The sequence below is a fragment of the Eleutherodactylus coqui genome, chromosome 1 (genome assembly GCF_035609145.1).
Source record: "Eleutherodactylus coqui strain aEleCoq1 chromosome 1, aEleCoq1.hap1, whole genome shotgun sequence".
NCBI lineage: Eukaryota > Metazoa > Chordata > Amphibia > Anura > Eleutherodactylidae > Eleutherodactylus > Eleutherodactylus coqui.
Genome location: NC_089837.1, coordinates 372,532,481 through 372,547,748, shown reverse-complemented (window position 1 = coordinate 372,547,748; position 15,268 = coordinate 372,532,481). Strand labels below are relative to the sequence as shown.

General features: G+C 43.5%; 1 protein-coding gene across 1 annotated transcript; it reads right to left on the bottom strand.

Moving 5' to 3' along the window:
- Window positions 1-281: 281 nt before the first annotated feature.
- NFKBIZ (NFKB inhibitor zeta) lies at window positions 282-9,991 on the bottom strand. The gene is made up of 12 exons (XM_066578630.1): window positions 9,705-9,991; window positions 7,454-7,581; window positions 7,164-7,191; window positions 6,096-6,193; window positions 5,347-6,011; window positions 5,042-5,147; window positions 4,360-4,506; window positions 3,932-3,995; window positions 3,649-3,806; window positions 2,706-2,816; window positions 2,348-2,515; window positions 282-1,079 (listed from the first exon to the last, which is right to left on the bottom strand). Exons 1-12 carry the CDS (start codon window positions 9,910-9,912, stop codon window positions 1,029-1,031), a joined length of 1,932 nt encoding a protein of 643 aa, XP_066434727.1. The 5' UTR covers window positions 9,913-9,991; the 3' UTR covers window positions 282-1,028.
- Between the last annotated feature and the right edge of the window lie 5,277 nt (window positions 9,992-15,268).

The following is a 15,268-nucleotide window of genomic DNA, read 5'->3' as shown; positions in this document are numbered from 1 at the left end:
ATGAGTGATGGGAAAATGCAGGATATCCAGGTGACATTGTGGAAAGGAATACTATTACTTCAGTATGGAGCTCGGACTATTCTAAAGATTGCTAATTAATTCAATCCAAGGGTTTTGAATCCATTTAGACTAAAGAAATTGTGCTCAAGGATGGATGTGTCCACTAAATAAGAAACATGCCAAGGCCATGTTAGTGAAGCCCTTAGCCTTGCTAATCAGTGAAAGTGGTATAAAAATCAAGGTAGCCCGAAAAACATACTAAACAAATGAAAAACATTAAATAATTTAAAATATACAATTTTATTGGAGCTTTTTTTTTTTCACATTTTAAGATAAACATTTAAAGATCGACATGTTACAACATTTTACAATATTTGTCTACAAGACATACTGAACTTAAACATTTGATGATAAATCTATAAAAATACATTCAACCAATGCTTATTAATACATAGAGAGAGAATAAAAGGTGAAAACTAAAACTATGAATATTTAAACATATTTCGTCAATAATCTACATTTATAGATAAACCTACTTTAATACATTCAATACATACATGATCAATCAAAAAACAGATGGTTATACAAAACCACTAAAAGAAAAAACACAAAATTCAACTAATATGCTTATAATAGTCAAACTTTTACATGTTGCTGTATACGGCACAACTACATTCCTTCATTGTAGGCAACATCCATCTGGACGTTTTTCCAATAAATTCTGAACATACAAATCAATGTACAAACGTTGCCAAGGGGGTGGAGCTGTGTGTGACCCCCAATACCCTTTATATTAGTTGTTGGTCATTTAATGAAAGAAATATCGCTCCCAATTCACTAAATGAAGAAGAGGATTTAGCAGAACCAGGACTTTACTGCTGAGATATATTAGGGTCACTATATAATAGTGAACAATAACATATGTTTCATAGAAACAAACTTTCATTTGCCCATTACTTGGGCAAACCTATTTACATAATAAAGACAGCCTAACTGGCGTGAGTCTAAAAAGTGGATTCTGAGGCAGCCTAGTAAGATGGTAAGTGCTGCATCGCTTTTCCTTTGAGAACTCGTCTAATCTGAAAAAGAAATAACAGATGTAAGTTTTAGAGAAAGCTGATAATGCACCTGTATTAACATACTTTAAAATCAACCTGTTTAAGTGCGGGCCTTTAGATTTAGTAGAATATTCTACAATACAAGCACTTAAATAGGACGGCGATATCAATGCTGTAAATAAGACAGTTTTATCTAACTTTACAATGTTCCTAAATTGTATGTTTTCAGCACTTTAAAAAGGGACACTAACTTTTCAGACAACTTATGTTCATCTAATTGCGTGCGTGACTCAATCTTGTAATATACTTTTGATTTCAATAAATATTCAAAGTCCCAGCCCCTCTGCAATCCACTGCCAGTTAGGCACCGAACTTTTCTAGCAACTAGGACTTTAAGGCCCCCTGCACACGGGCGGAAATTCCGCGGCGGGATTTCCCGCAGAATTTCCACCCGTGGAAGCTGCCATAGCATTGTTAGAAAACGCAATCCTAGGCAGACGGCCGCGATTTGTCCGCGCGAAATGTAGCGCAGGAAACAAATTGCGGCATGCGGCCGCCGGCTCCGATCTGTGCATGCGCTGGCTGCCCGGCAGCTGGCACATCAAAGAGCCAGAGCCGCGGGAGCAGGCGAGTGCCGCGCTGATCTCTACAGGGGTTCGGGTCGGGTCCCGCTGCGAGAGTTCTCGCAGCCGGATCCGACCTGGCCGTCTGCAGGCGGCCTAACACATCTTCTGTGGGAGGAGCCATCTTCACAGGCTCAGCTGCCCTGCACTTATACAGCTCTCAGATCTGCAGTCAGTGTGTACACCAGTGTTTCCCACACTCCTCAACAGGTTGTGTTTCCAGGATATCCTACACAGATAACACCTGCGGCAATGTCTGAGGCACTGGAATTTGGGAAACATACAGACTGCAGGTCTGAGAGCTGTGCAAGTGCAGGAGAAATAAGCCTATGAAGAGATCCTCGGTCTCCTCCATAGCCTAGATGATGTCCTAAAGACCCGATTGCAGAGTGGATGGTACTTCAAACTTGATTTACAATGGTAAAAAACAGAACATTAATAAAAAGTATATTACAAGATTGATAAGACACACTATGGCTAATAGAGGAGCGCATGATGTCTGAAAAGTTAGTGTCTTATCTATACAAAACTACAAACTGGCCATGAAATTAGTAAATTCAATTATAAACATACACACAAAAACCTGGTAGTTGTTCAGTAACAAGTACAGGCAGTTCAAAACCAAGTTTGGATTGTATTTAGTCATGTCACAAGAATATATATTACCTCTTCACCTACAGCTCCATCTGAAACAAGGTGCACAGGTTGCTCATTCTCTAGGTTCCTAGCACTAGGGTCAGCCCCCTTCCTCATTAGCAGCCGCACAGCCCCGGCATGAGCTCTTTTACTCTGCAAGCTTGCTGCGACATGTAATGCTGTGTTTCCGTTGTAGGCCTAAGAAAACAATATTAAAATAAAAAAAAAAATTATATAACTTTTTTTTGCAATGTCTGCAAACCGTATAGAAACATTTCTTTTGACAGATATTGTGCTTTCAAGTTAAGCCTCGAAATTAAAAGTGAATGTGAACTTTGAAAGCAAGTGTTGGCAAAGTAACCACAAATAAAATACAGCTTACAATTACCTTAGCATTAATAAAAAGCAGACTATTTGGCAACTCCAAGAAAAGACTCATCAGTTCAAGATTTGCTTCTTCGCACGCCAAATGTAAAGCGGTTCTTCCACTTTTACGATCCTGTAAGTGATGAATGTAAAAAGTGAGACTACAAGAAAAATCGTGTTTATAGATTAATGCTCACCCTAAAAATTAATTCACCTAGACTTCAATGCTACATCCATATGATGTTACACATTTGTAATTCATGCTTTATTAAGTTAGCCCCTATCCACAGGAAAGGGGATCATTTACATGTTGGTGAGGAAAGGGTCTCACAGCTAAGATGCTAACTAGAGAATGGCGATTCTGTGTTCCCCTCACTGCAACTCCATGGTCAGGAGGAGACTGAGTGGAGCACCGACTCTCCAGATTCAATGAGAGTGCAAGTTCTAGTATTTCAGCCCCATTGAAATCAAAAGTGCCAACAGCACATGCTCAGCCAAAGCTCCATTCATCCCAATGCCACTGAGTGGGGTGGGAGAGGGAGCAACCCTGCAGTGACAGGCAGGCGAGCCCCCCACCAATTAGCAATTCACCTCCTATCCTGTGCATAGGGTATAACTTAACATTTTGATACAACCCCTTTAAAGAAAAGCTTCCTGCTTCCAATGGATCTCAGTCTGAAGCATTAACAGTGAGTGGTTCACCAGAGCCTCGTGTTGCTGTGAAGATCTAGTAATTGCACTTTTCAATATGTGACAGAAAGTTCTTCTTTAACATGTTAAATTATCAAGATGGCTAATGGTAACACTCAGACAAATTTAATAGAGTAATTTGGAATTTCATAGAGCCCTGCAATTGGAAAGGGATGAAACACAGACATCCTCCAAAGACAAAATAAAAAAAAACACACACAGCTATTACACAGAGCAGAGAAAATTAATGCATAATGATGAACAGTAAATCTTACTCTTGATTCTACGGTAGCTCCCATGTGAATTAATGTCTTCACGGTGTCAACCATAGCCTTATTCTTCATCAGCAGGTCATCTGATGCTGGTATACCAAACTGCAGCCTCTGAACTACAGCATTATGAGCAATTACAGCACAATGCAATGGAGTCAGACCTATGGAGCAAAAAAATTGAATTAGTAAAACAAGCAAAAGCAAAAAAAAAAAACAAAAAAAAAAAAAAACTTACTGAAAACTACAGTTTGGGTCAACTAAATTTGACATAAAAACATAACTGTACCATCGTAATTTGTTGCATCCACATCGATGTACTGATTGCCAGCTGATACGCTTTTCTGGATTGCCTAAAAGTACAAAAATGAAGACATTACAAAGTTGGCCCTACAATAAATATGTAAAATTGTCTAAACACTGTACATTGAATAAAGATGTGCTGTTGTAAGGCCCCATTTACAAATGTGCATCAAAGGCTCCATTCAGAGCCTCCGGCACAGATCCATCCCAGATGAAATAGCGCAGTATGTGTAGCCATTCCATCTGGAAAACCGCCAGTCAGAACAACAAAAGCTGGATACACCCCATTATAGTTCAGGCAGTTCCAGTGGGTGCAGGTGTGAATGGGGCCTAATAAATATTTTAATATTCTAAAAACGACACCCAGCACAGTTATGCAACAGACCTGGTTTAGATATAGCGACTTCAACCCACCTGTAGCACTTGCGAGTATCCCTTTTCAGCACATACATGAAGAGGTGTACGTCCCCAGTGATCGGTTGTGCTGACTTGTGCTCCAAGGCTGACCAAGTCTTGAACAATTAGATGTTGGTTTGCAGCTACAGCTACTTGCAAGGCGCTCTAAAACATTTAAAAGGGTAAGTGTTAAACATAGCAACACGGAAACAGAGGCTAGAAAAATATCAAACTTTATGACAAGAAAGAACAAATCGATAAGAGCAAGGAGGGAAGGTGACAGGGTACACTAATACCAAGCCACTGGGAATGGACTTTGAATTCCATTATCTGAATGATAAGAAAGCTGAAGTGCCCCGCCAACATAATTATGGGTGCTGAATTAAGGTTACTAATTAATGATTAACTTTGTAGACTGTCAACAAGGTACTGGAAAGAGGAACTGCAAGCTGCATGATATAAATGAAACCCCAACACTGTGCCAGATCCATCATGCAACAGACCACACTGACTTGTAATGGGGGGGGGGGGTGTAATTTTTATAATACACACACATATTATAATATTAATATAATCTCAAAATATGACATGAGCTATTGGACTAACTACACACAAACCTAAAATAAAAACAAGAAAAATAAAAAAAAGTCAAAGATGTGTAAGAGACCTACTTATTACAACAATGTCAAAGTTATATTACCTGATTGTTATGCTCTTTTATATCCAACATATTGATGGAAGCCATCTTTTGAGCAATTACATAACACATAGCTCTTCTTCCTTGTGCAACTGCAATGTGGAGGCATCTGCAAAAGTCCAGTAGAAGCAAACTTAATACAACCTTCTCCCACTGCAATCCTATTTACTTGAAACAATTAAAACTTGTCCGTTTAACATATAAAAAAATAAATAAATATTTTTAAAAAATCATGAAATAATTATATCTTGTAATTAACAATAGCCATTGCCAGCTCTGACATGAGAACAAATGCTAATTTCACTTACGTGTCTCCATCTGCATCCTTAGAGAGAAGTTGCTCGGGGGCCACATTGACCAGTTTCTTTTCTTCTTGCTCTATCTGCCAGTGAAAGAAGGTCTTTCCAATCTGGATCGGACTTGTCTGACGGACCTCTACATGGCACGACGGTGGGGAAACATTTGGAGAAGAGTGGCCTACATTTGTATTTAAAAGCTGACCGCAAGGAGGTTTTACAGGCAGGCTGAAAGCTGAAATGGCTGACTCGGCAGGCATCTTTTCAGCTGTCATTTCAGAGGTGGATTCAATGAGATCCAGGTAGCTGGCAAAGACGTCACTGGTACAGAAGTCATAATTTTCATTTGGAGTATAACTGTTGTAGTCTTCAGCATACTGTGGAGAAACATTCTCAACTTGAGGGACTCCAACTTGGTACTGGTTGTTTTTGTGTTGTGGAGAACACCCCCTGAAGGCCTGGATGTTTTCAGGAGGCGAGAAGCTCTGAGCGACATGTTGATAGAGCGACCCTTGCGTATGCATATTCCAGTCCACTCGCACGGTGTTCAGGGACACTGGCTGGGATTCGTTTTTTATGTTAATTAAATTCAGCAGGTCTGAACTGGAGTCTACACTCCTCTCATTTTTTGTAATATCATCCATGATTTCACCAGGATTTGGTGTACTTGGTGGGGTCTAGGCAGAAGAGATACAAAATTATAGAACCACGTACTAAGAAAAATATGCATGTGCTACTGTATCAGGAGGAAAGGCATTTACCAGGAAAGAACTGGACTGGAGGGTGCAGACTTTCTTTGCCACTGGTGCATCCAATATGAAATCATTGGTCCGTTTCTGGCTCAATATGCTCTTTAATTCTGAAAGGAAAGAATACATTAATTAGCTATTCACTTAATTTGCACATTTATAGTGGTCTGTCACCAATAGTGGGAAACTATATGGCTGCTATGAGAATTGTGTAACAATGAACAACCCCCTCACTGACTAACAAGGCTGCTTAGCTTTCTCTAAGGGTCCTGTTTGACAGTGAAATGACTCCACCGCTGTCTTGTCCCGGATGCTTTCCTGTAAGGAGAGCATGACTTTAGGGGGAAGAGTCATCTCTGCACTACATGGAGCCACAATGTCAGACAGGACTAAGAGTTAAAAAGAGCTCTGCTGCTGGTATTTTAGGGGTGGGCAGATGGACTAGTATTTTTGGGAGTTACTGAGAGGTGCATTGCACTGAATGTAGCAGTAGGATGGGAGACAGTGCAGAGATGATTTGTGGATGAAAGAAGAAGTCTTTAGGGTGATCTGGGCCAAGACAGAGGAGAACAAAAAAAAACAGATGACTGCAATCAGCGGTTATGCGCAGTACAGTTTGTTTTTTTCTTTGTATTTCCCATGCCGTTGCTTAGAGATGATGCAGGTACTTGTAGGACATACACAATGTTGTGTATTGTCTGAGGGTCGACGCCTCCATTCACTTTAAAGAAGGCAGTACGCAGCAAAATAGAGCATGCTGCGAATACGCAATTTGCATCCGTGAGTGTGAAGAAAAAAAAAAAAAAAAAAAAAAAAAAAAATCGAAAGTACATATCTTTCAATGCCTGTGTTTTGCTGCAGAAAGTCTGCGCAGACAGCGATCGCAGATTCCGTAATTAGAATCAGTTTACATGAGACCCCCTTATTTAGTGACTGCATCACTTAGAGGTATACTACGGCTGAGTCGCTGATCCTAGGCCCACATTGTTATACACATACTGTTCTAATTCTTCAAATACTATGTTTACAGAGTAAAAAATTTTTTAAAAAAATACTACTTAATATTGAGTATATACATACCCGTGTACGATTCCTGACTTTTTGAATTCTACAAGGAGAAAAAAAAAAAAAAGTAAATAGTATTTAGTAGAAACATCTAACAGCACCAACTGTTTTTTTCCCTAAAGTCAACAGTCAATATCCAAGATAAATATCAAAGTCTTCTTTATTAAACACAACTAGCGTTTACCTGGCTGGCAATTCTATAGAAAGTGATAGAATATTACTGGAACTGGCAAAATATTGTACCCGCTAATCACCTAGAATACCGTGAACAGAGGAGTAAATGTAACCAATTAAGGTAACTGTACCTGCAAATCATCTGCTCCAGGGCCGGCCTTATTTCTCATCCGGTTAAGAAGTTCCCGCACAGAGTTCTTCACTCGAACCCCCTGAAAGTTTCCCTTTGGATAACGTACTATCCCACTGGCTTGTTCAGCTAAAAATACAAAAACATATATGCTTTAAAAAAAAAACACTACACAACTTGCTTATAGACATACAACAACAACCGTAAACTTTTTTTTTTTTTTTTTTTAACGAGTTTAAACAGCTGCCCATTGTATAAAATGAATAATAGGAGCCAGAGGCCGCAGTCACACCGCCAGCTCCTCTGTCATCAGCGCTCACATCCTGGGTACCACGATGCCAGGAGATTGGAACAGAGGTGACTGATGCAGCGTCAGACTTCCATTCTCAGCAGAGATAATAATTGCCGTGGAGAAGAGAGATGTTTCTTTTCCCCCGTTTGTTATTTTATACCATGAGCAGCTGTTTGAAGGAGTTGTCAAAATTTAAAAAAAATAAGTTAAAAAAAAGTTAACAACCAGCACTTGAAGAAGTTTTTATGTATTCCATCCAGAGAAGGCTGCTGATCATTCTTACATTAGACAGTTTGAGGCTTTAAAGTCTCATTTTGAGCCTATCCATAGCTTTGGCCCGTGTGCTGTCCTCCTCCTACAGCCCACGGCCGCATAGTAGCATATGAAGCTGCTCACACAAATGTTCTTTAACATGGCCAAATGCTGCATGTACTGCTCTTGTCTGGTTTTAATGCAGAAAACAGCACAAGCACTACGTAAGGTCCAGGAGCATCAAACACCATACAGACGTGCAGGAGTGCTGCCCAATACCAGCTGCACCCATGTTTTTCTGTGGAACAAATTGCATACAGATGACTGAATACGGCCCAAAGTGAAGCTATATCAGTGCCAGTCGTGACTACTGTGCTCTCACCATCAAGACTTCTATTCCTTTTTACTTCAGAAAAGCAAACAAGATCAGGTAAATTTGGCACTGTGCAGTAGTGTGTGCGTAGTCATCCAAAGGTGAGCCAAGTTATGGCAGACACTGCACGTCAGAGAGCCCGAAGATGCAGGAGCAAGTCCACGTCATGTTATATCTATATATACATACACACACACACACACACACACACACACACACACATATATATATATACACACACACACACACACACATATATACACACACACACACACACACACACACACACACACACACTTGGACAGTCTCACATCTGCGTTGGGACCTCCAGTCAGAGGCTCTGTCGCAGACCCCATTATAGTTAGTGGGGTCCATCCAGAGATAGAGCCGTTCGGCTGTGAAGATTCCCTTTACTGCTCCCCGAACCCACCACATTACAGGTACACATATAGACAGACCCACTACAGCTCAGTACACCACCCAAACCTTAAAGAAATACATAAACATGTGATCACTGCTAGAGGAGGCTACTCAAGGAGAAAACTGCAAGGAAACCAAGACTCAGTGGTAAAGGAGTATAAAACATGCTTACTTGTGATGCACTGAAATTAATGATTTAGAGTAGATAGATAACGTCCAATGAAAACGTATATTTCTACAGGGTGAGTATGAGTTCCATTGGGGCAAAGAATAATGGAAAAGTAAGGAGTTAACTGGCAATATGGCAGCGTTCTGCAAGTAAGAATGCGAAAAAAATAGGCGCAAACACAACTAAATACATCAGAAAACCTGTTTTCCACCTATCTTGTCTTTCCCCTGCAGCAGGATGTCAGAATATCAATCTAAAAAGGGATATTTTGTAGAGACTACAAGTTGTGACGGCTGTCAGAAGACGATGGAAGGAAACTGTCTTGTAGTGACAGAGAGAAAGCGGAGCTGGGAACAACGCCAGAAGCAAACCGGTTCGTCGGCGTACTGCGGGCGCACCTAACTCTGCTGACGTCAGGAGATCCAAAACCTAGCAACGGGAAAGTTTCACAAGTTTAACTGTAGAAGTGCCGTCTGTTTCCAACAACCAAAATAACCACAGATCTAGACGACTGTAGACGGACCTCTAAGGTATTGGTAACAGAGTTGGAGATGTGTGTATATATATATATATATATATATATATATATATATATATATTATATATACACACATACACACACACACACGATTTGGCTCTTGCCATGCTTATAGCCCACTAGCTATACACTGGTTCTGCAGCAGCTCCACACATAAGCAGGACTAGACCAGCCGACTATATAACGGACCCCTGCAGCAGCCCCTTACCCTTCTTGCTGGGGGGCCAGGAGGCGCTCAGGCAGCTCTCGCCGTCAGACGTCGGGGAGTAGGGGCCGGAGGACAAGGAGTGAGACGGGGAGGACGCCGGCTCGGACCGCGGGGAGCCTCCATAGAAGGATCCCAGATTCAAGGGGCTGTTGATCCAGTCCTGGTCCAGCACCTCCGTGGAGTCCTCGATCAGCCGCTCCAAGATCATGACCGCCGTGTGGCCTGGCTCTGCTGCTTACTACACTGCTCGCACCGCGGCGCACTACCTCTTCTCTGCAACGGGAATTTCCGAGTCGGCGCTATGTATGACAGCTGACTACGCCTCAGCCCCGCTTTCCGGGTGCGGACCAATCACAGGGCGGCGAGGGCGGGGATGGGGGCGGTACTTACGGGAAGCGAAGCATTGCGCAATGTTCCCCCGCTCTCCCCGCCCGCTGGTGTCCGGAGGCGGCACGTCCGCACGATGGAACACACGGGGTGCATTCCAAGGATGAGTAGCTGTCATCTGTGCCGCCCTGGCAGTATGGAGAGCTGTGATAGCCAGTTGTAGCCTGACGTCCGCGGCGGAGCTCCCAGCCGGGGGACACCGCACACAGCGTGCGAGCTTTCCCTGCGGTTTTCAGACCAAATTGGGACAAAATCACGGGGGAAAAATAGAACCCATTGATCTGCGTGGGGGGAACACTGCAAGCCATCAGAGTATAAAACCGCAGCACCTGCGATTTGTGTGCGATTTGGGATTCATATATCGCGCAACGCACAAATCACACGAGTTTCTCGGCCGTGTGCAAAAACTTTTCAGGACTGAAGAAGAAGCGCCCATATGAATATAACCCACCCACACAAATGATTCTTCCATCTGATGTAAATCGGGCTGAAATCACACAGAATTGGAACACATTCATTTCAATATGAATATTCACGTGGGCCGTTTTCAGTTGGGAAAAAAAAATGTAAAAAAAAAAAAACATACCATACCCTAACTTGGTGTCATTTTTGTACACAAATTGTCCTCTATGGGTGTGTTTAAAAAACGGTTTGCACTGGTATGATGCGAGGGGGAGCAGCTTCAAAATGCATATAACTATGGGGACTATAAATTAAATAAAAAAGAAAGAATTAGGTAGCGTTTGCTGTTTTTTCTTAATATACATCTGAAAAGCTGGAAATCGCAGCTCCATTTTTACGTGTCGAATTCACAATCGCCCATGTGAATATAAAGGTGCGAAACACAAAATCAGGAAATGTCAATTTATAGACAAACACTTTAGTTTGAATCCCTTCTACCATCACACTGGGCCCATCTGGGTGCGGGGTATGTGGGTGATGTTGTTGATGTGAATGCCACATTGTAGCCAGTGCGTATGGCCATTACTCAGGGCTCCAATGCCAAGCCATGCAGCAGGGGGAGGCAAGCCACATGGTTGTTCCAGAGCCACTGCTTGGGGACCACTGGTCTATGGGCACTAGAAGTAGAGGGGACAATCACCTTCACTTTATAAAGTTTTGCTGAACTGTTTGATGTGCAATAATTGTCAGCTAGCATACCACATAACATGGCGCGATATATGATTATAGGGTCACAGCTGCTGCAGCTCCTCCTGTGTATGGGCACTGCCACCCAACACATGCTGTCAATCATCCCATTTTTTAATCACTGAATTGTGACTAAATGGCGCCCCAGCTGGCTACCTACTATACCAACCCCTTATCCTGAGCAAGAACACTGAAGCTACGGTGTAAAATGCTGTTAAATCATTGTCAGATGCACCAACCACCCAACTCTGCGGTGGGACGGCAGGTCCTAGGACATTCTCAGACCTGGCACATTGCTGCTAGGACATAGACACATGGCCCAGTAAGGCTCTGACTAGTGTGCGCTATAGGATTATGGACACCAATTATATTTAAAGGGGTAGTTCGGTTACAAAACATACTTTTTAAAGCTACATCCAAATTAGTAAAAACAATAAAACAAACTGTACTTACCTGTCCTCAGCCTGGTGACCCAGCGCTGCAATCCTCCAGGTGTGTATTCACAGAACAAGTCAGGTGACCACTGCCTGCCAATCAGAGGCTGCAGCGTCACCGCACCAAACCACTGGGGCTGCGGATACGCAAGTACTGTTTTATTGTTTTAACTCATTTGGCTAGAATTTAAAACAAATAAAAAAGTGCTTAAAAAATAAAAAATTACCCCTAGCTGCATAAAAAAACAAAAAAAAAAAAAAACACACAAACACCACATCACCTATCAGGCGCTGTCCACTCCGGTGCATGCCTTTTCGCAGGTCCCTAGCACTTGCCTGTAGTCTTCTGCCAGCGCTGTCTGGTGACAGGGGTTCAAATACACTGCCTCCAGGAAGCCCTGCCTCCGATTGGTTTTTGAGCGCCGCAGCTCAGCTAATCAGAGCCAGTGCTTCCTGGAGGCAGAGTTTTTGAACCCCGTCACCAGGAAGCGCTGGCAGAAGACTACAGGCAAGTGCCAAGGACCTGCGGAGAAGACGTGCGACGGAGCGGACAGTGCCTTATAGGTGATGGATAGGGGTTTGTTTGTTTTTTTAAAGGTAGCTAGGGCTCATTTTCAGGGTAGGGCATATATTTCAAACCCCCCCAAAATTTTTCGCAAAGGAGCGCTACAAAGTCGCACCACAAAATCGCCGCAAGAAAATGCAGCTATATCGCACAGAACACAGATGCGGTATTAGTGTATCTTGACGCCACCAGAACTGTTGGTGGTGTCAAGATACAGCCTGCTTGACAGGCTGGGCACGCTGCCCCCCTGTCTCATTGGCTACAGGCCTGCCTCCCCCTGCTCGGGGTCTCAGGTCCTGGCAGTAAGATTGCCTTCTTCATTGTATCCGGCGGCTGTGACACGGCTTCACACTGCATTATTAGTGGCCCATGCCGCGCCGCCGCTCCCTTACTGGCTGCAGCCGCTCTGTGGTGCCACGTGTGCTGTCACTGCAGGGAGACCGGCACGGAAGCCGCTGTCCGCGCCGGATAAGAAGCAGCTGTTCATCTCTACCGCAATGTAGTGGCCGACTACAGTCACTGTTCCCCCGCGCTGTCTCACCTCCTAGCTCTCCTCCTCTTTTTACTGCGGAAGACAGTGTCTACCGGCAGTCCGTCTCTGTCCCACGGCCCTGTGGGCTCCGTCCTGCAGTGCCGCCAGGGAAGGGGCTTCATGCCGCTGTGTTGTCCCTGCCGACGCCGGCCCTGTCAGCAGAATGCGTTGCGCCACCGGGGAAGGAGCTTTACGCCACAGTTCTGTCCCTGCTGCTGAGCACGCTGTGCAGTTCCAGGAACGAACAGGGGCATGGGCGGACGCTGTATGCTTTTGCCATTCATCGTTAGTGGGCTTCCAGGACCTGCAGCCCATCCACTTCTGCAGCCAATCGGGTACAGGGGGCGTGCAGGGAGGCAACAGTGCCGGCTCACAGCTGCAGTAGCCAGGACCTGGCAGCCGACAACACTGTCCAGCCAATCACATACACACACACACGCCCGTCAATCTTGACGCCACCAGGAAATACTGGTGGCATCAAGATACACTAATACCCACAGATGCGATATTGCTGCAATTTTCTCGCAGCAATATTGCTGTCACCTGTTTGAAAGGGGCCTTAAGGCCAGAGCTACTTGGAGGCTTTTTGGTTGTCAGCATCCACTTAAATGTCTTTCAGGAAGTTTATAAGAGTACATGATTATGACATGTAACTGGAGAAATCCAGCACTATTTTGGGTTGCCCCTTGGTGACCACCATACGGAGCACATTAGGATATAACCTCAGAAACTTTGGCTTTCTCTAAGTGTACTTAAGTTAGTTAGGAGTTATATTTACATTAGTTCCTCAACGCATTCCAAGACCTATAACTTTATCCCGCCCCTCTCCAGTCAACAAAACAGAACTTGTTTATCAGCATATCAATGTCAGAAGCTATCAAATAACGCCAGCTAGTGGCTAGCTTTGGTATTGCACTAATGTTTGCAGATCATGTAAATACTATGTACTACATGGAGTTTTTCAAGGTTGATGTTGCCCTTGATGAGATTTGAACCTAGGATACTGAGTCACATTCTTTGAAGAACCACCACGCTATTGCATCCTGTCTATTCCAGCAAAATGCTGGACGGAAATCGTATCCCATTATAATCAATCCGTTTGGCCAGGGATGGTGCAGTTTTCCTGCTCCCTGAACGAAGCAGGAAAGCAGAATTTGCCATTAACACTTTATCAAGTTCATCTGCATGTAAAAGAACCTCCAAAAATGGTTTGCAGAGCCCAGTGTGTGTTTAAAGGCACGCCCAGCTGTGCAAACAGCTACATTGTTTTGCTAGTGGCTGCCGACACATTCCATTGTTCTCTCCCGGATAGTGTAAACATGCCAGGAGAGAACAGCTTGTGGTCTGCTTAGAAATAAATACATTAGCTTATCTTTCAGAAGCTGGACGATAGATTTTAAGTTAATCTTAAAATCATTGTTCAAACGAAAAATGCACAATGCTCACTTTTACACGTAACGATTATTGCTCATTTTCGGTAGTTGGAACGAAATTTGAGTGGTAATTGATGCGTGTAAAAGGGCCTAAAGTGTAAGCAAATTAACACCACTGGATGTAATCTCTATTGTAAAGTATGGGCTACCCAGCTCTGGCGATCTAAGTCAACAACAAGTTTACATAAGTTGTGTGTCGGGGGTGGGGGACGAAAATTATCACCTGTCTTAATACCATTTAGAGAAGTTAAAATAAAAAGATACAAAAATTCAAACCAAAACCATTCTAACCAAGATCACAAAAGATTGATACACAAGATAAGTGAAACAATAGTATCAAGGCACATTAACTCGGGAAGCAGCGCTTCACAGTCAGGCGTCGTCTCAGTAAGGGTGGACACCCACTGGCGTTTTTTTCTCCACTGCGCTGTGAGAGTAAGTGAAAAGTCTCGCAGCGCAGTGCGAGAAAAACGCTGGTAAATTGCTGGAATATCGCCAGTCTTTTCAATGGGGCAAGTGGCAGCCAAGATAGCTAAGATAGTGCTATTCATTCATGAATAGCTAAACACTATCTGTAATTGGCTGAGCACTCAGCCAATAGCTAAGCACTAGCTGCTATTGGCTAAGCCCTCAGCCAATCAGCACAGACCTATCAGGAGGCAGGGATTTTTAAATCCCTGCTGCTAAAAGTGCTGGACAGCAGTGCCGGGGAGCCAGCCGAAGGACGCGTCTGAGCGGCGGAGAGGTGAGTAAAGATTTTTTTTACCACTTACTGATGATTTTCAGGTAAGGGCTTATATTTCAAGCCTTTCCCCGATAATCATACAGCGGGGCTTGCCAGAAAGCACTGCTTTCAATGGGATTGGCAGCAGTGCCGATCCCATTGAAAGCAATGGGATATCATTCTGCACTTCTGCCACAGCTCTCACAGCTGTGGCAGAGGATTCCTTCATCCCCACGGGGAAGTCCGCGGCATTCTCCATATCTTTCTATGGGGCTAGCGCTGCCGCTAGCCCCATTGAAAAGACTGGCGATGTTCCAGCGGTTTACCAGCGTTTTTCTCG